Source organism: Parasteatoda tepidariorum, chromosome 11 (assembly GCF_982258835.1).
Source record: "Parasteatoda tepidariorum strain Cologne lab strain chromosome 11, Ptep-v5.0, whole genome shotgun sequence".
NCBI lineage: Eukaryota > Metazoa > Arthropoda > Arachnida > Araneae > Theridiidae > Parasteatoda > Parasteatoda tepidariorum.
This window is the reverse complement of record NC_141765.1, coordinates 71,192,891-71,218,633: the sequence shown is the minus strand read 5'-3', so window position 1 is coordinate 71,218,633 and position 25,743 is coordinate 71,192,891. Positions and strand designations below refer to the sequence as shown.

General features: G+C 29.5%; 1 protein-coding gene across 1 annotated transcript; it reads left to right on the top strand.

The window, feature by feature from the left end:
• Positions 1 to 2,337: 2,337 nt before the first annotated feature.
• Positions 2,338 to 25,743, top strand: LOC107443985 (charged multivesicular body protein 1a). The gene is made up of 8 exons (XM_016058028.4): positions 2,338 to 2,523; positions 8,521 to 8,540; positions 11,139 to 11,216; positions 13,369 to 13,515; positions 19,027 to 19,095; positions 23,156 to 23,215; positions 24,008 to 24,210; positions 25,596 to 25,743. Exons 1-8 carry the CDS (start codon positions 2,508 to 2,510, stop codon positions 25,615 to 25,617), a joined length of 615 nt encoding a protein of 204 aa, XP_015913514.1. The 5' UTR covers positions 2,338 to 2,507; the 3' UTR covers positions 25,618 to 25,743.

Here is a 25,743-nt window from a genome sequence, read left to right as displayed (position 1 = left end):
TTGGAATATACAAGAAGTATACATAAACACATAATGTTATACCATTTAATTTTTCAAAAAAAGTATTTTGAGAACAATTTTTATCAAAAAATTATAAACTAAAAAACGGAAAAAAGAATTCTTTGGATAAAAGAAAGATTTTAAGAATTCTTTACATTGAAATAAAAACTTTCATATTGTTTTTTTTTAATAATCTTATAGTTCTTAATCAGACGTAAAAAACCATTCTGTAGAGAACCATCATCAAATGAAAAAAAAAAATATTTACAAGCAAATTTTTTATTGTAAAAATCATTGCACTTACCTGATTTATGATTCCCGGAGAATTCCAAAATGATAAGTTCCTTGTTTGAAAACTTTATTCTCAAATAATAGATACATAGTTTATACCTTCATTACTTTTAGATAACATACTACACAGCAATATTTTATAATTAATATGAATTTAAATATGTAGCTAAAAACAGAATAGCTGAATTCTAGTTGAACTTATTCTTTCAAAATTAAAAAAAACTTACCAAGAAAACGATTTAAATTAATTAAGAATCAGCACAAATGGCACTATTTCAAGTAACTTGGATAATTTTTTATTGTTGTTTTCCGAATTATATGGATACAGAAACATATACTATTCTATAACGAAGAAGAATATGCTATAACTATTACAATTCTGTATGTTCTGAATTCATATTTATTCACTGGAATGACGAAAGCAATGTTGACTTCACTTTAATTCGTAATGAATTGAAGACAGAAGAAATGCATTTTACCTTAATACACACATCTGTAACAGTATCCGAAATCGGAAGTCATCAGTTGCAAGTTTGTTGATAATAGAAATTAAAAATTATTGAGGAATTTTTCTTCAAATGTTTGGCGTGTTCTGTTCCTGAAAGATTTACTAATATTCTGGAGATTTTTTTCAAGTTCTTCGGCCTTTTCCTTAGGGAAATTTTGTTTCTTATTTGCTGCTAAAAAATGGCGTCTGATTCAGTCAATGACTTTGATGGAACTAAATGAAAACGTGATAAATTAATGTCCGATATTTACAGGCTCCCGCTAGACGGCGTACTCGAGCGTTGCGATCGCGAATAGACTACAATGACATAAACAAGAGACGCATTACTCCAGAGACGCATTTTCAGATAAGTCTACAGATAAATTCTCAGCATACGGCGCAGAAAAAATTAAAAGTGGCAAGCTAAACGTTGCGTTGGATAAGCTGATTATGGTTTTAAATAAAAGGAGCCAAGTCCATGAGATGTATAGCAAGACATTCAAATTTTTAATGGATTTGCAAGACAAAAATATGGAAAACATAGATCAGGAAAGTGTACGTAATATTGTTAATTATTATCCAGATGACGTAGACGAGCATTTAGTGAATGAGTGATGAACTTACAATACGATGAGCAAATAAAGGAATTTGCAGCACAAAAATGCAGAAAGGTTGCTTTATAATTTATATAACATAACTACACATAACCTGTCAATTTATTTTGCAATAATATTGCACAGTTGCTGTTTGTATACACAAATAAAAATAAATAAATAAAATTATTTTATTGTCCTATTTTTTTCTGTATACTTATCTATATCACTATAGAAAGCCGTTTTTTTTTTTTGACAAAATGGCTATTAGGGCCTCTAAATAGTTTCAGCCCAGGGTCCCTTAAATTCACGATCCGCCCATGGCTACAGGTGGCGTAGATCAGAACTCTCAACCTATGGCAACACTTCGCAAGCTTTCACCATTAGCGTGTGGAGAGTCATAGAAGAAGGAATTACGTTAATATCAGTTTTGATTTTCAAATAGATTAAAATCATTTAAGTTAGGAAACTATATGGAGCTGAAAACTACATTGAACATAGTTCTAAAAAAAAAAGCATTGTGGAAAATTTCTTTAAAAAAATTGACAATTACGTTAGAGAAATATTAAGAAAAAGAATAATATTCTATGCAACTACATTCCTATACAACTGAAAAGACGAGGAGAGGGAAAGGGGATGGATCAAGCCATGAGACCGGTCTTCTCCCCAGATGACGGATACGAGCGTTGCTAGCGTTACTGTGCAGGAGAGAAACATGGCGAGAAAGCTCTAAGACATGAAAACGGGGCATGGACTAGTCTAGCTGCATACAAAAAAATTTGTGAATACGATTTTGGACATGTAAATGAGAACTTCAGAGGGGAAATATCATGAAGATCAGCCAATCGTAGTCTTGCTCTCATCTCCGAATTTGCTTACGCGTTTTGCGTATGCAAGGAGAATCATCCTTGCGTATATTTCTTCAGTGTGCCCCCAATCTGAAGGCGAATTATTTTTTTTCATTTTGTCGTCAAATTCTGATTGTGGCAACAATCTGTTTGTTTTCTTCTATGACAGGGAGTGAGTGAAATCTTTGACGGAATTTCTTTTTGTGTGAATTAATACACTCGTTTTGTTGTTTTTCCTTCAGAGTATTTTTTTTTGTACATTTTTCAATACTTTTCTGATCTTCAAAAATGCCTGATATGCAAGGTATTAAATTATTGTGTCATGATCATTCTCTTTACCTTAGTTTCGTTTTCTTTATACTCATGTGTTTTTTTCTGAGATTATTCTTTTAAATCATTATTCCAAAATTCAATTTAAATCCTTATCTCTCGTCTGTTTATCTATTTAAGTAATTTTTATTTATTGCAAGCATAAAACTGTTTTGGGTTTAGAAACTGTTGTTGGTTTATATTTTCAATATTAATTTTCAGATCTTATTCCCCTATAAATCGAGAATCGAAGTGTTGCTCAATCTCTCAGTTATCGAAACATTATTTCTTTCAATTGTATAAATCCTCCAATGTTGTTTTTTGCAATCAATCCAGCCGTTTATCGCTTTTTAACCGATATTTTTCAAAGACATTTTAATTTCAATAATTAAAATTTAAAATCAGTTTTAGAAAAAAGGAAAAATAACCCTCAGTAGTTAGAAGATATAACCTGATGGTTATGTTTTCTAATCATTAGTGTTAGAAATGTTTAATTTTTCAATGTGTTATGTCACTGATGCCTCATGTTACTTATATTATTTATAAATTTAAAAAGAATACAATTTACTGTTGATAACTAGAGGGAGAAGATTTATGTATCGTGATCTGTGGCAGAATTATCACCTAGTCTTGAAAACTTCCGGGCAGTGGCCCACTAGAAACTAAAAAAAACATCACAGAAAGGGACCAACTCGAAAGGTATAACTCGTAGCCACCCCCGAGTCTACATGTTTTTTTTTTCTTTAAATTTGCAAGTTTAAAATCTATTTGGCACCTTGGCGGTTGTAGTTGGCAGGCCAGATCACAATATGGAAATGTCCCCACTAGACAATTGTAGAGCATTTTTTTTACACTTTATTTGTTAGGTGACTGATGGTTGAGTTTATTATTACAAGAATATAATTGCCTCATTGAATCAATCAAATGCTCAAAATATGCAAGAATTCAAAATCAATCAATACTGAATACAAAATGCTGCAAAGCATCATGATGTTAGAGTAAGGATGCATTGTGATGCTAAATTTGAAACCCAGTCCTACTCTAGACTTTCCAAGGGACATTGTGGTTGCAAACTTTCGAGTTACCACTTCTCACAATTTTTTATTTGAATACTTACACCGTTTTGTTGCTGTTTCTTAGTACCTCTTCAATATTACAGAGCACTATATGGATTTTAATCTTATAATGTTGTGTTCACTTCAAGACAAACATTTCTCTGACTTTTTTATTGTTCAACTCTACTAGGTCATTTTGGAAGTAAAGATCCTTAGACATTTTCTTGATGTAGGATATAGAAGAATGTTTCATGCGTTGTTAAAGTCATCGCAAAGTGTCACATACCACAAATCAGTCAACACTGATTTGTGTTATTGTGCTTGAATAATTGTTTCTGTTCTTGTTTCTACTTATTTCATTTGGGGATATTTCCGTTTTGTAATCTGTCACACTAACTACAATCGCCAAGGGGTAGAAAAATTTTAAACTTACAAATTTTTTTGCTTGTTTTTCTGTATAAACTATAACACAGCCTTTTAATGGAGCATTTCTAACAGACTTTATTCTTTTATTATCCCTTTTTTCCTGTCCGGTAAGACAGATTACTGGTAACATAGAAAACAGAGATTCTCAATGTTAAAGTTATATTTCAGAACCAAAAAAAATTTTTCTTCATAAATATTCAAAATAAATATCAAAAAACTTATTTAGCGAAGTACCGAAGATAAATTTTTCTTGCTCCCGCGTCGGATCTCTTCCTCCATCACAAGATGTTCAACCAATTGACGCAAGAAGGTTCTGCGGTTTTTTACTCTGTAACCATTTTCTGTGTATATAACTTGACCATTTATACCTGCTACGTTGAGAAGGACAGAAAATGAGATAAAATATATATATTTAATTCATAAGAATATTATATCCATAATACTTGCGTCAATGGTCGCGCTGCACCAGAGGGGTGATTTGAGCGGTTCCAACTCTCCATCGACATGTTCTAAGGTCGGTTTTACGCGGACATTTGAGTAATCCGAAGTTAGGAACATAACATTAGGCTCAACCCCCGAAAAAATCTATTGACGGCAAAGGAGGTGGAAGTGCAGTAGGGATGCACCTGTGAGGTGCGTGCGACTAACAGAAGGTTAAACTGAGATGTTTAGTTTAATAATTTTCTTTCAAAAATTAAAATCAATTTTTATTTTTTCTGTTTTGTTTTTGTATATAATATTTTTTATGAGTGTTTTTGTGATAGTGCTGTTTTTTTAAAAGCCTTTCTGATAAACATCTCTTCCAACGATTTATGGATAGTTTTTCCTGGAAAATATTATTTTTAGTATTAAAGTCTCGTTTTAAGAACTAAGGCAATATTTTTTTCTATTTCTCTTTTTTTTAATTTTAAAACTTTAGTTTTCTTTTTTTTTTATTATTATCTGTTAGTCAGTTTTTTATTTTTCTTAAAATTTTGAATTATCTTAATATCTAATTATCTTTCCTGTGACAGAATTTTTTCAGGCTATGTGCGACAAAACTCTCTACTCCAGCACTAATATCTTTCTGCAAGATGCTTTTAATAATAACAAACATGCATGTTACTAATTTAAAATAACAAAAGTGCTGTGTTTATAAAAACTATGTAATTTTTTTAATTAAACATGTCATATTTTATTATTCTAATATTATGGGTGTTGTTCATGCATTTTGTTGTTGGGGGGAGAGACATACAAATTATTTCCTTCTTCTCATTTTGTAAATAATCATCACAATAAAAAACATAATTAAAAACCATGAACTCCGTAGTAGTGTTTGCCGGAAAAAAAGATCTATGAAGAAATCACGCAAATCGGACTCCTCAAATGCGTGTTTCATTTTGAGATTAGGTTATTGTATTAAGTAATAAATAATATCTTATAAAAAATATCAGATTTAAAAACTATGGAGAAATCAATAGCAATAACTGCCAAAAATTCGATAGAATTATTGGCTTAAAAAAAGTAAATACTGAAATGCACGATTCAAATTTTCCATATTCTTTGATATATAACGGATTATTTAAAAACCAAATGAAAATCAATATCAATAACTGCCGAAAATGCAATAAAAATACATTGACTTACCATACTTTCGTGCAAATTGAGCGCATTCAAAAGTGATTATCTAAATGCATGATTCAAATATTATGTTGATTTGGTAATTTTACCTAAATTATACAAATATGACTTTGTAAATTTCTGTAGAAGAGGAAAGTAAAATTTTTTACTGTTCAGAAGAAAAATCATTCTGTATGAACTATATAATGTTCTGTGACAATGTAGCTGCAATTCTGCCATAGGGATTATCTTTATAATCTTAACCCTTTCGCGACGCAAAGCGCGCTTACCGCTGAGGCCGGCAGTCTCTCTAGCGTGTGTCTCCCCAGGGCCGGAGGGTTTTTCGATGTTAAGCCTAATTCCATGAAATTACCGAAATATCAGCGCGTTGTTTAATATTGTTCTGTAGAGTATTTAAGTGTCATAAGCTTTATATATATTTCTATGGATACTTTATTTACTTAAGTTATTTCTTGTTTAAATGTATATTTTACACATTTTATTTTCATTATAGTGTCACTATCATTACTATCCGAATCTGTTTCAGAATCAATATCTGAAATATTTTGCATAATTTCCTCTATTTCCAGCTCAGTCAAAATTTTTCGACGCTTCGACATTTTAACGGTAAAGAGAAAAAAAATTCAAGCCTACAAGATCTAATTATCCACTAAAAACTAATCCGAAAATCGAAAGTAGCGAGAGAAAAAAAAACTCCCTTACTTACTGTAAATAAATATCACGTGCTAATTTAAAGAGCCCTCATTAAACATTCCCCCCCTCCACTCCTTCCCTTAAAAACCACGTGACTGTACTTTCATCTTGAGTAGAAGGTCAAATCTACATGTATCTGAAACCATATGGACATACAATGCCATCTTTTGGAAGAAATTTCATTTTTTAAAACGTTCCGAAACGCTGGCACAAATAAGTGACAGTCGGGGGTGAACGAGAAAACTCTCTGACACGCGGGTGTGTCGGTCGGGAAGTGAGCGCGTTTCTTGCTGGCACATATATGTGACAGTCGGCTCGAAAGGGTTAAACATTTTTATTAAAGTTATTTTCCCTTTACCAATAATAAAGCTAAGTTTTGATTGTTTTTCAATAAAGACTAAACTTATTTATATATTAAAAAATGTTTCTTAATGATTTTTTTTTTTTTTTTGTTGAAAAAAAGTGTTGCTACACTGGTTATCATAAATTAAGGAAAATTCACAAAAATCGCGATAACTCAAGAAATTACACATGGAATTTTATGAAACTTACCCACAATATACAACACATAGTAAGGTATTAAACAACATAAAAAGAAATTATCAGACATTAATAGTAGTATAGAAATTAGCACATGTATAAAATAAACAAATTGGAAGTATCGGTTTGCAATAGAAAAAGTACCTTTAATATGGAATATGATTGCCTCTAGAAGCAATACAGCACAAACAGCGATGTGTGATGCTTTCAATTATGCGGTCTATCAGTTCAATAGGAAGTGAGAGCCATTGCTCTTGTAAAGCAGTTGCAAGTGTGGCAAGGGTCTGAGGGGGCGGATTGATGGCAGATACACGCCTCCCTAGAGCATCCCAAACGTGCTCGATAGGATTCAAGTCCGGGGATCGAGCTGGCCACTCCATGCGAGTAATTGTTTCCTGTTGAAGATAATCATCAACAATGCGAGCTCTGTGTGGTCTTGCATTATCGTCCTGTAACAGGAAGCAATCACCAATTGCCCCGGCATATGGGCGCACATAAGCATCAAGGATGTTGTCTCGATAAACCTGAGCATTCACGGTTCCCCTTGGAAAGACATGGAGGTATGTGCGCCCTCCTAAGGATATGCCTCCCCAAACACAGACACTGCCTCTTCCGTATGCATCTCTTTCACGGATGTTTGATGGATGATAACAGGTCCCAGGTTCTCTCCATATCAAATAACGTCTACTGTCACTTTCTAGACTAAACCTGGACTCATCCGTAAAGAGAACAGGCCTCCATTGATCTGACGTCCAGTGGACATGTTGTCGGGCGCACTGCAAACGGTCTCTCCTATGGCGTGATGTGAGCGGCACGCAAATGGCTGGTCGTCTCGCATACAGACCACCTTCGTGGAGCCTTCTGCGCACAGTTGACGTTGACACCAACCTTCCGGTGGCTGCAGCAAGAGAGGATCTAAGATGTGTCGGAGTAGCGGTTCTATTCCTGCGTGCACTTAATGTCAAATATCGGTCATCGGCACTGGTCGTAACAGTTGGCCGTCCTTGACTGAACCTCCTAGATGCCGAATCTGTGGTTTGAAATTGCCTCCAAAGTCTATGAACCACAGATGGACTCACATTTAGCCATCTGGCCACTTCTGATTGACTCTGCCCTGCCTCTAGTCTCCCGATGGCTCTCCATCGTAGTTCTTCAGGCAAATGATGCCTAGAGGTCATTATTACGAATTGGCTATCTCAGATTTTCAATGTCGCAATCACAGTAAAATTTGTGTGCTTTCTCTCAAACTTGGACTTTTATGCTCCAGGCAGATGACGTAAGCCGAGTGCAGCGCCACTAATTTGCATATTGCAATTTTACTCAGCTACTCTTAGTGGACAACATATGCAAATTTTGCACGGTTTGGCTTACTTTTGAAAGAGTTATCGCTATTTTTGTGATTTTTCCTTAATTTATGATAACCAGTGTATTTCGCTACCGAATATTCGGTATTTGCCCGAATCTTTGATATTCAACCAGTTTAAGGGGCAAGAACAGAAATTAGTTTTAAACAGCCTGTTTAACCTGACAAAAAGCCTTGTTTTTTTTTGGAGAAAAAAAAATTTTTTTTTTCAACCCTATAAATAATTATGCAATAGTATAAAAATTTAATCATATTCATGGATAATTTCAAAACTTATGCATGTTTTCTTTTTCAGAACTTATGTTTCAACTGAGAGTAAGTTTGTTATTTATTATTTATAAATATCTTCCTATAGTTTAAAAATTGTGTATGCATAATGTCTTGTTTTTTTTTAATATTTTTAAGTTTTGTTGCATTTTTTAATTTAGAAATTTTTCGCTGTCTTCTAATTTTGTAAACATTTTAAATTAATAATTAGAGGGTAGTTAAGCCTATTAATGTGTATTAATAGTATATTTACTTTATGGGAGTATAGGAGAAAATTACAGTGTTTTGCTTTAACTTGAACATGGTTGATTAGGCTTACTGACAAATTTTCTTTAACGTTAGACTTGTACAAATGGACTTATTGAGAAGAGATACTTAAATCTGTTATGCAATTTTTAATGGAGGTTAAAAACATTATAACTATGGTGTCATAGATTTACTATAAAGCAGTTATAAAATATCCATGGTTTGATTATTGCTAAGAAGATTTTAAGGTGCTGTAGCCAAGAATCAAAAATAGAAAATTTCTCTCTCCATATAAAAATACAAAAACGTACTACGCTATTTAATACAATAGATGCAAATGCAGTATTTTATCCAAAATTTCCTTTATCTCTTGTAATGATTTGATTTCAATAACACAAAGTCTATCCTCTTTGAATGTTTTTTGATAAATTATAAGTTAAAAATTATAGATTAATTTTCTATGTTTTACTAGTGAAAAAGTTTTTCACTGTAGCTTACTATATGATTTCAGCAGAAATTTCTAAATAGAGCAAACCTTAATCTGCAATCTTAATAAGATAAAATCAAGTTTTAGTTTCACCAAAAATAAAAATTTAAACTTTGACCTTGCATAAATTATCAGTTAAAAACTTGTAATCTATTAATGCATCATTAAACTATGAATTTTATTACACATTTTACTTGTTTTTAGAAGACATAACTGCATGTAAATTTTTGTATTCTACTTGTTTACCAGACAGAATTTACACTTTGTCCATGCCAAAAAGGCAATGTTGTGAGTTTTTGACATTCTGTCAAGGCCTCCTTTGATTTCTCTTTTATTATTTAGTTAGTTGATTTTCTATAACTGGAATAGAAAGATGCTCTGATAAAATTGAATAAATTATTTAATTATGCAAAAATGGTAGCAATAATTCGGCTGCTATTATTTAATTAATTAACTAGGCTGTAATGTGTATAACCTTTTATGAGTTTGGCCTTACACAGTTGACCACTTAAAAAAAAGTCAAATATGGATTTTTGGTAACATTTAAGCTAGTAATCAGCTGTTTAATACATGTTATAGTGATTTTTTTCTATGTTGGTTAAGAAAAATTTTAATCTGAAAGGAAAAAATCCAGTCTACTCTAATTAATCAGGCATGAGAATCTACTATTTTTCTAAACTTTAGAAGACATTAAATTTTTAAACTTTATTATTATTTCATTCTCTTTAATCATGATTGAAATAGAAAGCTTACGGCTTTGTTAGACTGTAAGTGTACGTGTATATTAAAAAAACTTTCAATAATATTTAAATTTTTTTATATGTTTTCTTTTTGTGCGAAAAAGTTTCACATAATTTATATATTTTATTATGTATTTGCTTGTATATATATATATGTTTCAGGATTTTTATTCTTTTCTCACTCTATGCCTGAATTAATAAAATAATATGTTTCAACTCATCTTATTTATTACTTAGATAAAAATTTCCATGAGTAATTATAAGCTTTTTCCTGGTAAGGTATATCACTTTACTTCCTCTCAGTAGGTTCAAATAATGCAAAATAATTTAATAACTCAAATAACTAATAATGCAATAATAATTCAAATAACTCATAATAATTCAAAATCAGTAGGTATAAATTGAACTTGACCAACTGATGTGTTATCTAATCTGAATCCAATCCAATGATAAAGTATTAAGGGAATCCAATCCAAGGATAAAGTATTAAAAAAATATGTGTGAATTTTTAGATTGATAATGATTGGAATGATAATGATTGGAATTCCTATCACAATTCTAAGATAATATAATTTAAAACAAAATATTCTTAATTAAGTTCACTTATTCTAATGTTACAAAAATGCGTTATTTTTTTTAATTTCCAATGGCAGGGAATACAAACAATAACACAGAGGAACAATAAAAATAGAAAATAACAAAAGACCAAAGTCATCTTCCCAAAAGCTCTCTCACACTCCAATATCTTGCGATCTCCAAGTCAAGTCCGTGGAGCCTCCTACAGCAATCGAGGTGCTCTCTATTCAAAGAATGCATTATTAATTTTAAAAATCTTGCACTTTACATGCATCAACGTACTTAATGCACCAAACATAGAACCTTTTAGGAATAGTGTACTGAAATTTTCCTGCTACATGCCATTTTCCTGTAGGACGACGCTAGGAAAACATTTTCTATGATGGGAAGCATTTAACAGAAAGGTTGAAAAAAGGAAGACTTATTCTCTTATCAAATGGGCAAATATCAAACAACATTGGGCTTGACTTACTGAGATTCATACAAAAATATTTGACACTGCTTTCTGAACTAAATCCTTGATGATTTTTAGACAAAAATGTGTTTTTTGTTGTTCTTATTCACATAGCATTTTAATTGCTTCACTTTTTTCCATAGTTCAGTTGCAAACAGTTGGAAAGATTATCAAAGAAAGCTGAAAAGGATGAAAAAATTCAAAGAAATAAAGTTAAAAAAGTAAGAGTTTTAAATATAATTTAAAAATTAATTTTAATAAGCATTTTATTTTTTCTGTTAGTTCAAATCCTAAATTATTAGTGACCAGACACTACCATTCAAATCATTACACTTTTTCCAAAATTATTATTACTATTTTTATTTTTTAAATTTGCCTTAAGTATGTTTAATCAATTTATCCTTAGACTGATTATTTTTTAGGAAAATTATTATCATATTTTAACTTAATTTATACATTGCTTGTAATATCAAGTAAAAAGAATAATTTCCTGATTAATTTTTTTAATATTTTCGGTTTCTAAATTTATAGTCGAACTTTATTACCTTAATTGTCTATTTTTTTAAAATTCCACTAAGATTTTGAATGTTTTTTTTTTAATTTATACATGCAGAGGAGTTATTTATATATATATAAAGGAAAATTTGTTTAATATTTTTTTTACATGCGATGTTACAATATGCTAGATGTATCAACTAAATATTAAATTTTTTCTAATCTTCAACTTGTAAAGTACAATTTATGTTGTGTGCAGCTAATTTTTCTTCTGTTAGGAAACTTATTCAGTTCATTGATTGTATTTTTCATTTTGAATTATAGCTTATTTTTCAGTTTACTTTTTACTTCAAGGAATGTTGATTTCACTTCATTTTCAGCAAATCAGTATCAGCAGTGTTTTCTAACAACCTTCCTTGACCTTTTAATAGCAGTAGTTAGTATTAAATTCTTATTAAGGATTTTTTTTTTAATACAGACATCAAGATTACTTAAAGTACACACTAATTATTTTTCACATTCTGGCAACCCTAAGAAATTGTTTCACAACAATTTTAAATGGTATTTGATCTATACAATCTCATTTATGCATAGATTTTCTGCTGTTGGTCTCAAAAGTGTGGTGCCTTAAACTCTATGACCCTCCTGTCTCTATAATTGACTGTTGCTGGAATGCTTTATGCTTTTTTTTTCTTTTCTCAAAGCTAACATTTTATTTAAAATGATTTATAAATGCATGAAACTTCTCTTTCATGAGTGAAACAAACTTATAAATTTGAAGATAATTGGCAAAACTTGACATTGAAGTTATTATTACATATTTTGCAACTGATTATACAATTGACTTTCAATTAAGCGAGATAGGATTATTCTAGTTGTGGATTATCCAGGATGATAATAAAAAGGAAAGAGAAGTGTGAATTGCAGTTAATGAAATGTGTGGCTAGACCAGATTCTTCTTTACCCTTCCTTTCTATTGTATTGGATTCATACAGCCGACCTTAAGTACCACCAATTGATTTTGCTCCCCATTCTGTAATGCTGGTGTAGGAAGACAAGGATAAACATGATTCAATATCATTAGGGCTTAAAATATCGGATGATTTCAAGGCTTTGAGTGGGTAGTTAATGAGATTCAAACAAAGATACGATATTCTCCAAATAACAGTTTAAGGCAAGAAATTGATTAGTAATACATTCATAACTGAAGATTTTGTGTTGAAATTTTAAGATGCAGGAAAATAAATATGAGTGCTGAACAAATTTACAATAAGGAAATATGTTTTATATTGGAAGTGTTTGTAACAAAAAACATTGAAACTGCATTATGAAACCGAAAAAAAGGCATTGGAACATAAGAAGCAGAATCAATGCATAGCAGTGTTATATTGTGCTAATGCGTCCTATAAAGAGAGATGATGCAGCTTTTAAAGGGAGCAAGCATGTTATAAATTATTTTAATGGCAAGAAATGCTCTCTTGTTTTGTTTTCAAGCAGGTATCATAAAGTAATTTTCATAATGAACATGATAAGCTGAAGTATTCTACAATAGTATATAATAAGCACAAAGCTCTAATATAAATTTTTTAATATACAGTATATTTATTATTCAAAAGGAATGTTTTTAATTTAATCAAAGAATAAAAAAATAAATGCTTAACTATGAAAAGATAAATTTTGTTTTTGTGTGAGTAGTTTCTAAGATGATTAACTTTCAATATCATTAACTGCTTTTAATAAATAGTTTTTGTGAAAGATCTATCATTGAAAATCATTTTAAAAATTCTTTCATGTTTAAAATGCTGTTTAAAATGTTTTTTTTTTTTTGTCTTACTGCTTTTTAAAAAGTAAGAAACATTATTTGATAAATTTTTTCAGGCAATTCAACAAGGAAATTTGGATGGGGCTAAAATATATGCTGAAAACGCCATTCGTAAAAAGAATGAGGCTCTTAACTACTTAAGAATGGCTTCCAAAATTGATGCAGTATCATCTAAAGTTCAAAGTGCAATCACTATGAAAGGGGTATTGACATATCTTTTATTTTACTTTGAGCATTATGCTGAAGTCTCTGTTACTGTTTTGAGAAGCATGTAATATATATATGCGTGTGTATATATATATGCATATTTATATACATGTATATGTACATATTAAGGCTAGGCAGTATCAGAAATTTGATATTGTGATTTATTTTCTACTTTATATCCTGATATTATGATATTCCGTGGTAATTTAACTGTTATGCATATTATAAATGCTAGCTTTTTTGCAAAAAAAAAATTTATGTGTTTAAAGAACATCATTTACAAAGAAATACCCAATGTTTTTAGGAGTAGCTCATAGGATGAGTATCCTATAGAATCAACAAATTATGAAGCATAATTATTTAGAAACAGAATACTTTTATTCACATAATTTTAAATATTATACACAATTTTTCATAGTTTTACAACACATTTAAACATATTTAGAATTTTTACTTAAAAAGATCTGCATCCAGGCTTCGTCAGGTAGTAAATATGCACAATCTTTAGTTATCACATTGCCTGCAACACTGAATACACTTTCTGATAGCACACTTCTACCTGGTATTGCAAGGAATCACCTTGCAATTTGTTGTAGTTTTGGAAAGGAGGAGCTATGTTTTTTCCACCACATTAATGGGCAAAGAACTTTGAAAGACCTTTTTTTTGTGTTTGAGTACTTGTTGAAGAAACGCTTATTTGTTGTTCATCTTATATTGTATATGAAGCAACCATGAATTCAATTGCTCTATTTTTAACTTAAGAGGCATTTTCTATATATTGAAGTTTAAATCTTGGGTCACACAATGAACAAAGATCCAGAGTCAATACCATTGAAGAATCTTTACATTTGGCTTCAAGAGCACCCAGAATTTCTTTTTTGATAACCATGCTAATTTCAGAGTCTGTGTCATTAGCTTGAAGATTTTTCTTTGTTTTACTCAATAGTTGCGGAGCACAGGTTAGTTAGCTGTGATATAATTGCTACCACTTAAAGATTTTGTCATTTCTTCAAGCATATTTGTTATAGTCATGAATCTTAAAGCACATTAATATGTGATCCTTCAAGCATTAAATGCTTTCTGGTAGGATAATCTAGCAAAACTTTGCAGAGAGGAAGCTGTTTTGACAAAACTTGTCTGCATAGTTTTGTTGTGCTCCACCAACATGTTGGGCATGCAATTGGTAAATTTCAATAGTCATTACTCAATTGCTTTTGAGCTGTCTGTAAATCTCTTTTTCATCTTCTGCGAATGAGAAATAGTATTTTGAAGCTTTTTCAATCGAGAAATTGCTCTCTTCAGGGAAGACTTGCAGAGATTGGTTAATGCCAATGTTTGTGCGCAAAACATCAAATCTGGTTTATGTTAAGATCTTTGATAGCTTTAACAATGCTAGTGCCATTATCAGATGTTATTGAAGGCAATGTTTTAATATCAATATTTCAATCTTTTAAGGTATTAGTTAACATTTCAATTAAATTTTCTAATGTATGATTCTCTATGAAAGCTTGTAATTTAAACACGCACTTATAAGCTGCCATTCATTGGAAATTTAATGAGTAGTCACTGCTGGAAAAGGAGTGTTGGTTATAGATGTCCAACAGATCACAACTCTGTATGGAAGATATTCCAGTCTTTATCTTTTCAACCATATCTTTATAGAATTTTGGAATAGCTGTGGTTGAAAAGTGTTTTCTACCAGGCAACTTATCTCTTGGTTTCAAAACACTTACCATTTTGATAAAACTTCGGATTTTCCATTGTGGCAAATGGGTGCATTGATGTAGCAAAAAATTTTGCCACAGCTTCGGTGCAATTTTTAAGGGATTTACTGTCCAATGGTTAAAAGTCTATCCTAGTTTTTGCCACTTTCTCAAGTTTTCATTTGTGTTCTGCTTAGCATCGACTGGAGCTGGAGGATCATCTACATCCGTGGCACGATTAATGCATATAGTCACTGGTTTGCTTGAAGAGTTCAATTCCCTAAATTTTAAACAATGATGATGATCATTAGATGACTCATCAGGTTACTTGTGCCCCCATTTTTTAATCCAACAGTAGCTATATACCGGTCCTAACGGTAATATAATTTTGGGATAGCTACGGTTGAAAAGTATTTTCTTCCCAGGCAACTTATATCTTGGGTTCAAAACCCTTACCCCATTTCGATAAGCTTTAGATTTTCCACTGTGGCAAATGGCTGTATTGATGTTGCAATAAATTTTGCACAGCTTTGGTGCAAATTTTAAAGGATTTACTGTCAATAGTTGAAAATGTAACATAGTTTTTTTGCCCCTTTCACACACTTTCATTTGCGTTCTGCTCAGTATCAATTGGAGCCACTTCAACATGGTTTACATCAATGGCACGATTTATACTTATAGTCAATGGTTTGCTTGAAGAGTTTAATTCCTTAAATTTTAAAGGATGATGATGTTTTAGATGCAACACCATGTATATAATACAGGGTTGGGTTTTTGACGTCAAAAAGTGGTTTTTGACATGACAAGGGTATAATACTGGTTTAAACCGTCAAAAACCCGTCAAAAATGTCAAAAACTGAAGTTTGCCAAGAAAATATATTAACTTCAAAACTACCAACAGTTGCCATGCATTATATTGAAATTTAATTATACTATAGGTAATCAGCAGGTTTTAAAATATTTTTTAATTAAAATTAAGGTAAAATAACAGATTTAAAATCTCAGAAATTTATATTCAAATGCATGTGCAGAAAAATTTTGCACAAAAATTGTTTAAATATTTATATTTAAAAAAATTTTTTTTTTCTTTTTGATACTTAAGAAAATTAAAAGTTTATTACTATGCATTTTTGACATATAAGGAACATATAACTAATATTTATAAGGAACTTACAAGTTATGTTGTATAAATACAAACTTGATATAAGATACAAGTGTATAAAAATTTTTTTTTAATGTTTTACCGAATATCTTTATTATCCAGTATGTTAATTTGAATTTAAAAGTATAGTTATATTTATGAATAATGATAAATATAATTCATATTGTTTATTATATTTATTTATAATTATTACACTTATCATTTTAAAACAATTTTTATCTCTTAATTTTTTTTCCCCACTTGTATTAAGAATACAAATAATGCATATCTTGAATGCAAGAAGTAACTATTCAACAGCTGAATATTTAGATATTCAACAAGACTTAGTATTCAGCAAAATGAAATTCACAAGTATTTGGATAAACTAAATTTTCAGCATAGTAAATGAATAGGCTGAATATACTGTAAATCGACACTAACTACTCTGTGTATTTAACAGAAAGCACTTAAATTTGTATTGTCTTATGTTAAAAAGATTATTAAGAATATTTAAAAGAATATTAAAAAGATTTTTCTTTAAAAGAAGATGTCTAATGTACAAAACTGCTAATGTTTATCTTTAAAAATGTCTAATTTTTAGTATAATCTATACTATACACTAAATTTGGTTATAAATAAATTTCTTAATAATATCACTGCAGATTTTCAATAACACATGAAAATGAATACATAATATTACAAAAGATGTGAGTTTTCAAAAGTACAAGATTTTGGTTACTATTCAAAATATAAGTGTTTCTTCAAAATTTTAAATTTATTTTTTCTAGAACATATTTAGAAACACTATCCTTTAAAAAATATATAAATTTTATGTATTAATTAAATTTCACATATGAATATAGGTTTTTGACATTTTCGACATTTTTGACAGTGAGGTTTTTGACATGACGGTTTAAACCATGGTTTAAACTGTCAAAAACTGTCACATGTCAAAAACCTGCCAACCCTGATATAATACACACACACATATATATATACAGGGTGGACAAAATAATGGAGACACTTCTATACTAATACATTTTTTCATAACTTCAGAATTGTGCAATTTCTCATACATATCAATGGAGTTTAAAGATTTTTGAAGTTTGAGGGACTGACAATCAATTACAAATGGAAAATGTTTTCAAACACCCTATTCCAAAAAATGTAGCAATAGATTTATGTGGGACAGTTATTTTAGTTATTCTATGCAATAAGCCTAACTTAAATATTTATAGAGATATGAACATTAATATGAAAAACTAATTTTTTGTCTTTCTTTTTTTGCTGTAAATTTAAAAATATTCTCTAAAGTGTAACAAAATTTTTAAAGCAATTTAAAATTAATTACAAAATTCTTGCTTTGAAATTTGAGAAAAAATCATTTAAAATTGCACAAGATATGAGTAATTAAAGTAATTCGTTTATACTGCGCATGCGCAGGAACTTTTTTAAAAAAGTACAATTTTAACAGGTTTAAACAGTTTTATAAGTAGTTTTTTTACTTTTTAAAACAATGCTTGAAATGATAAGGGGTTTCCCACATGTTATACTATTAAGCAATATTTTTAAAAAATGACACCGGCATTGTTGCGGATCATCCCCCATAGAATTATCTTTTCTTTTCTGTATCTGTTCAAAGTATCTGTTTTCTTCCCTTATTAAATCGCATTTTGGTATTGTAAAGTATTATCATTTGTCATTAAATTCCATCTTATGATACAAACTGATATTTGTGGAAATAGTTGTTATCATTTTAATCTTTCTTTTAAAAAATACAAAAACTAATTTGAAAATTGCTTGAAATTTTTTAAATTTTTAAGATATTCAAATCAGACTTTTTTCATTAGTTCTCAAATACTACTACAAAATTTAAAAAAAAAAAATCGATTTTTCTCAGTCTTGCTCATTTCATAACTAATTGTTATGAAATTTAAACAAATATTTTTATTATTTACTAAAAGTTACTCTAAAAATTTTGTTTAATTTTTTTGAATATTTTTAAAGTTATAGCAAAAAACATAAGATAAAAATAAATTAGTTTTTTTTTTTTTTTTTAAATATTCATGTCTCCATAAGTATCTAAGCTAGGTTTACTAAATTTTGTGTAATTATTGCATCTAATAACCAAAATAACTGTCACAATTTGTAAATCTATTGCTACATTTTTTGGTATAGGATGTTCAAAAACATTATTTTCAATTTATTATTTGTTGTGGATCTCTCAAACCTATAAAAGCTTTTAACTTCATTGATGTGTATGAGAAATCACATGATCTAAACAATTCTGAAGTTAAAAAATAATTTGTTAAGTATTTCTGGAGAAATATGAAGGAATTTATTAGTATAGAAGTGTTTTCATTATTTTCTTCACCTCCTGTGTATATATATATATATAATCACCTTATTTTATTGTTGTTTTTGTTATTAATTTCATTTTTATTTTTGGTTTTTATTGTCTCCCCTTTTTCTTAATGAGTATAAATTTCTTTACAATTCTTCCTTTCTATATTTCTTAAACTGAAATGAATTCACTATGAACTTTTGAATGATTAAATTTGTTTTAAAGAATGAAAGAAAATAGTTGTTTTAAAAATAATTTTATGTACTTTATTCTGTGGTTTAACTTAGCTATATAATGGAATGAAATATGTTGTTTTCAGGTGACTAAAAATATGGGATCAGTTGTGAAAGCATTAGATAAAGCAATTAATTCGATGGATCTCCAAAAGGTCTGAAACTTTCTTTTTGTGTGTGTATGTTTTAAATAGAAGAAATTTTGATGCTTCAATTTTTCATATTCTAAGGCATTCTTTAAAAAACAATTTTTTTTCTGCATGAAACAATTAAGAAAAATCTTTTTTTTTAAATTTTTTATATCTGATGTATCATTAACAGATTTATTTTATTCTATTGAATTTAAATTTTGCATTTTTTTTCTTCTCTTTATCTTGTTTTAATCACCAAAAATATTTTGTTACATATTTAGAAAAAAAGGGAGTAAAAAAGATATAAGTTAGAACCTAAGTAGTTAAATGTTGAAATAATTTGGAGGAAACTCAGGGGTCTGTCTAGGTCTTTCTGAAAGGTGCCTATTTTGTGAAAATTTAGACATAATTTGTGAAAACTAAAAATTATGTTAAAAATCAACCCAAAAATATGAATTTATCGTTTCTTATGGGATACAAAAATAAAATTTTAAGAAAAAGTATTTTGAGAGACTACGGTTTTTCCTAAAGTTGAATTTGTGAAGGTACCGTTAGATGGTAGTAAATTTGGCTTGGACAGACCCTTGAAACTAAAATATTGTTTTATCAACTAAAAGTTGTTGTTTAGGCTGAATATAAATACAGTAGAGTCTCGAAAATCCGAGGTAATTGGGACACACTACCTCGGATTACTAAAAACTCGGATTTTCCGAAAAAGTAGAAAATTTTTAACAACTACAAATGAAATTAAATAAAATGAACATATTACCTTAAAATCCTTTATTCTTTAGTATAATGACGTAAAAGATTCTTTACAATTTAAAAAAATTGTCAATTTTTTGTTGCTTTAGTGTATTACTTCTCTTTGTTGATGCGATAGTCAGCCAACGCTTCAAAAGCAAAACATCTGCAGGGGTGGCTTCAGTTTGCTGTTCTGCATACTTTAAGACTAGTTCTAAGGCTGCAGAACCTTCACTATGAGATTTTTTTTTCTGATAACGGAGAGTTGTTTTCTTCTGTTTCATATTCTTCCTCATCTTCCATCATTTCTATAATACTTAAGTCTGTTTTTTCCAGCTTGTCGTCACTATTTAACCATTCATTTAGATCAACTGCATTAGAGTTTTTGCAGCCTGGTAATTCCTTCACCAAATCTTTCAAAACAATTGTTTCACTATCACCATCATAAATTTTCTCAATAGATGTAACCAATTTAGGTAGAAACTTAGTCCACGATTTAATTACTGTCTTACGTTGAACTTCTTCCCAAGTATCTGCTATCCAGTAGACAACATCTCTCAGACTACATTCCTCAAAACATCCACAACACTTTCATCATCAGACTGAACTAAATGTTGTAACAAACGGTGTCAATATTTTTTCTTTAAATTTTCCAATACGCCCTGATCCATTGGCTGAATCAAACTTGTAACATTGGCAGGAAAAAATATAGCACGGATTTCACCTCAACGTAGCTCATCATCGTCCGGATGAGATGGAGCGTTATCTAAAAACAAAATTGCTTTGCAAGGCAAATTTTTTTTTCTCAATGCCTTCCGTGTTTCTGGAACAAAATGTTCTAGAAACTATTGTTTGAAAATTTCTAGATTCATCCATGCACTTTTCTGATTTGTGTAATGTACTGGTAAGGCTTCTTTAGTGATGTTTTTTAAGGCTCTAGGTTTGGCAGATTTCCCAATCACAGTCAGTTTCATTTTATGATTTCCAGATGCATTGGTGCATGCTAAAATGGTTAATCGTTCCTTCTGTTTTTTGTGACCTGGAGCTGAATTTTCCTCTTTTGAAGCAATGGATTTTGATTGCAACATCTTAAAGTTCAAGCCTGTTTCATCACAGTTATATAACTGGTCAGGTGTGAGCTTTTCTATCAATATAATGTCTTCAATCCGTTTTTGAAATGCCGGCACAGCTGACATATCTGCCGAGAGTATTTCACCGCAAATATTTAGTTGACGTACACCATATCGTTTTTTACAACGGTCTAACCAACCAACGCTTGCTGCGAAATCTTCTCCTTCTTTGAACTGATTTCTGAAAAACACAGCTTTTTCCTGAAGAATAGGGCCACTTATAGGAGTACCTTTGCTACGCTGTTGAGTAAACCAAAGAAATAAAGCCTTGCTAGTATTTTCATAGTCTGATGTTCTCGTAGATTTTCTTTTTTCTCCTGGAGTCTCATTGCACTTCTGTGAACAAAACTGCTCAATTTTTATTCGATTGCGGCGCCAGTCACCAACTGTTACCTCTCCAACACCCAAATCGGTAGCAACACTTTTTATTGTTTCACCTGTATCTAATCTTTTCATAGCGTTCAATTTAGTTATCATAGATACAAATTTTCTCTTATTTTTTTCCACTCATTTTCGCAGCAGGCACCTTAACGCAACACTTTCAACAGCAATAAGTTTCCAAAATGATAAGGATCAAGCACGTGTATTGAATCCCTAACTAACATCTTAGCTACTAGTACAATTGAACTTGGAAGAATAAAACTCTTGTAGATCTGGTTTGAAAATTCCTTTCAAACCAACCCCTACGTAGCCACCTTCCAAAGCAAAGAGAACAAAAGGTGGTGGGTTACTGAAATTCTTTCCAGGAAGAAACGAAAAATAACACCTGCATTCTTTCGGTTGCGAGAGGAAATGGGAAGAGCGCTTTTGGTTGCTAGGGGGAAAATTTGGCACCTCGAATTAAGGGGAACCTTGGACTTCTGAGACTCGAACTTTCGAGACTCTGAAGTAACTGTAGTTGAATTTTGTCCTTGTTCAAGTTTATGGGGCTAATTATTTTGAAGTTATTTAGTTATATATGTTAGAACAGGCAAAATTTAGAATTATATCTATTTACTTACTTGGCATTGCTTCTGGACGTATGATGTATTATTTCCCATTTTATTTTTTTATGCGGAATCAACTGACACCAAATATAAGGAAGTATGACTATGTGCTTAGAAATTTTAAGTGTTTCTATGCATAAAAAGTCGTTTTTTCTTAATTCGCATATACTTGTCTAATATTTATGTATAAATAATTAAGTCATTATTCCTTCAAATTAATTGTCCTTCAACAAAATATTCATAATTATCAACTAATGTATACATTTTTTAAAGTAAAGTTTTATTACTTTTAGTTGTGTAGATTTTAATGAATAATTGTATTTTCATCAAGTGTCAGCATTTTTGAACAATCGAAAATTTTATTTATAAGTGTTAATTTACATCCAAATAGTAAGTACTGTAAACCACATTTTATTCATTCCTTTTTTAGTTATTATTATTACTTTTTATCTGTTCTTTCTACTAAGCCACTCTAACAGGGTAACTAGTTTTGCCCACTTATCTTTATATTATTAATTATTTATTTTGGCCCCTTACTTAACTTATGCCTCTAAATATTTATTATTTATTCATTTTTTATAATTTTATATTACTTACCTTTTACTTTTACTTTAGGTAAATTGAAAAAGTGATTTATTTAAATTTCAATAAATAAAGTTTTTTTTTTCCTTTTAACTTTATAATGATAATCATGTTGATCATGAAATTTTGTACATTAATTTATTGTTTAAGAAGCAGAAATATGTTTTTCTTAATGCATATTCTAAAATCCTAATAAGGTTTGACTGCTTTTGTTCAAAATTATTATTTTTTTTTTATATCTCTACGTTTTATTTTATTTAATATCTCTATTGTTATAAGGAAAACTAAAAGAACATGGAAAATTATAAGTTTTGGTAGTTTCAATTTGTTATGCATTAATATTTTTTTAAGGGTGGAGAAACATTTGTTCGATTGAGATTTTCCTGTATAGTAATTTTTCTAATTTAATCCAGAAGATAATAATTTTTACATTAAAACAATAAGATAAATAAATTATCTCTTGAAATATTTTATAAACCATGAAATATTTATTATGAATTATTTTATAAACTTGAAATATTTTATATTAAAATTTTATATATTATGGACAATTTATTTTACTATACGGGCAATTGTATTTTTGTTCCTTTTTTTTGTTGTTGTTGTAAAGAGATAAATATAAATATTTAATCATATATATTATAGGTTTCTGCAGTTATGGAACAATTTGAACAGCAGTTTGAAGATCTTGATGTGCGAACATCTGTAGGTATTTTTATGTTAATATTTATGAGTCTAAAAAGTTTTTTTAATATTTATTTTCATATTCAATGTTGACTATATTTGGTTAATTAGGTTAATATTGTCAATTTATTATTTTATAGACAAATATACATAGGTTTCTGAACATTAAATATTTGAGCCAATTTGAACCTTTTTTTCATTATATATCAGCAGAGAAACTGATAATATAATTTGTCCTTTAAAGTGACCAAGTTTATAAATGTTTGTGCTAATCTACCAGTAATCACATTCTTCTCTGGGAGAGGATTGAACTGACACAATAGACTGAAGACAACTTAGGGAAACTCTTTAAAAACTGACACTTTATGATTTTCTCAGAATTTCTTTTTATTTACCTCTCCTCTAGAGTTTAATGCTAGGCCTGAAATTGACCTATGGTATTTTAGTATTAAATGACAGCAGTATACAAATATAAAATTTTAAAAGTATGTGAGAATTACTTATGTCTAAATTTTCTGATTTTTTTTTCTGTTTGTATTTTAATAGTATATGGACAGTATTGGAACCATTGGAACTTATTTTAAAAATAATATTGGTGCTTTTTTTAGCAGTAAATGTATTTCAGTTTTTCGATTACTACATTCATTTATAGTTTTGGTCACCAAAAAGTTATTTAGATTAAAGTTATTTAGATTAGCATTTAAAAATGTTTATATTTTTTGGAAAAATAGTAACGAGCAAAAATTTTTGTCTGGCTAGTGTTTTAGAATTGAAATTTCATGCCCTCCTTTTATTATACTATATTTTCTCAAGGTTGTAGAAGATGCTATGGGTAGTGCTACAACCACATCAACTCCTCTTGCTCAAGTGGATGCCCTAATTGCTCAGGTTGCTGAAGAAAATGGTTTAGATATTATTGATCAATTGAATCAAGCTGAGTCTGTTCCTACTGGCTCATTATCATCTACTCGTACCTCCGATAGGTCTACAGCAGAAGAAGATGCCCTTACTAAAAGGTAACTTATTTTACTTAAAATTCTTTTAGTTTATACTTAGACCAGTGAACCAAGATGTTATAAATTAGCTATGCTGTTTTTGAATCAGAGCATACTGAAGGCATTTTATGTTTCAAATAAGAAATGTTTGAAAAATCAGCATTAAAATAGAAATATTTACTATGTTTGCATTATTGAAAATACAAAGTGATAATTTTTCAAGAAATGTCTGGGTACGGTTTCATAATCACTATTGTAGATTATAGATTATTTTACTTTGCTGCCCTAAATTTTTTGCATGCAGCCAAAACATGCTGTAGCATAAGATCATATTAGGAAATATCGTCAAGATGCATAATTTCTTAATTGTAAATCAATATTTGTTTTGTGATCTGCTTTTAAACTTTTAGCTTTCAAATTTAGTATTCCAAATTTTTTATCTCACATTACCAATTTAATTCATAGTACATCATAAATAACAGCTTCCAAGTTCTTATTCCCTTTAAAGATCATGTTTGCAGAATATTATCAAGAAGACTCTAGAATAAATTACTAGAACTGACCTTTAAATCTACTAAGGTAAGTTACTGAAACTTAAACGTTTCGTCCAAATCAGAAAACTATAAAATTCCTTTTGATGATAAAAATCAATCAACAGCTATAATTATATCCTTTATAAAAAGTTGCTTATACCTAAGCAACATAATATGTCTATGATGTGCAAAGATTTTGTTTTTGTCCAAAGAAATGCTGAAAATGCATTTAAGCTGTTTTTACGAAACATTGAACTAGAATGTGTCATTACAATATAGGTAGGTATTTTATTTATGTTGCAGTAGAACTGCACATCAATTACAATATGGCAACCATTACCATATAGAAAAATAACGGATAGCCTTAAAAATTACTCTACTGTGTTACCTGTTCCATAAAACGCCACTATTTTTGTTTACCAGACAAATCAAATTAAAAAAACAAAAAGCTGAAATGTAAAACAGCTTACTATTAAACTACTTATACTATTTAACTTAAATTATTAAACTTATATTATTTATAGTTATGCCATTAAAAAATTTAGAAGAGTAATAGTTAGATTTCATGAAATATTTAAATTTAAATAAGTATTTATTTAGCAATTATCTTGTTACAATAGATCTTGTAGGTTTAACTCAAACTTTTTTCACACTTTTTTTAGAATATTCCTCTTGACAAAGTGACAATTTAGTAATTACATGCATTTTGTGATTTAGAGTGTTTGTTTAAGTAATATTTGTACTGTTTAATGTTTATTAATACTTTTCATAAAAATTAGTTATCAGGATTAAGTGTTACTTTTTGTTTTGCCTTCTTCATTTTTGAAAAGTATTGTTGTTAATCAAAATTTTTTATATGTTTTGTTTTACTAGGCTTGCTGCTTTGAGAAACTGAAGCTATTTTTGGAATTAGAAATTTAGCTGCTTCTTAAAATTATGTCTCATAATGTGTATGTATGTATATATATGTAACAGATGTATCTAATGTATACCGTCAGCAAAATTAAATATTTTTCCTTTT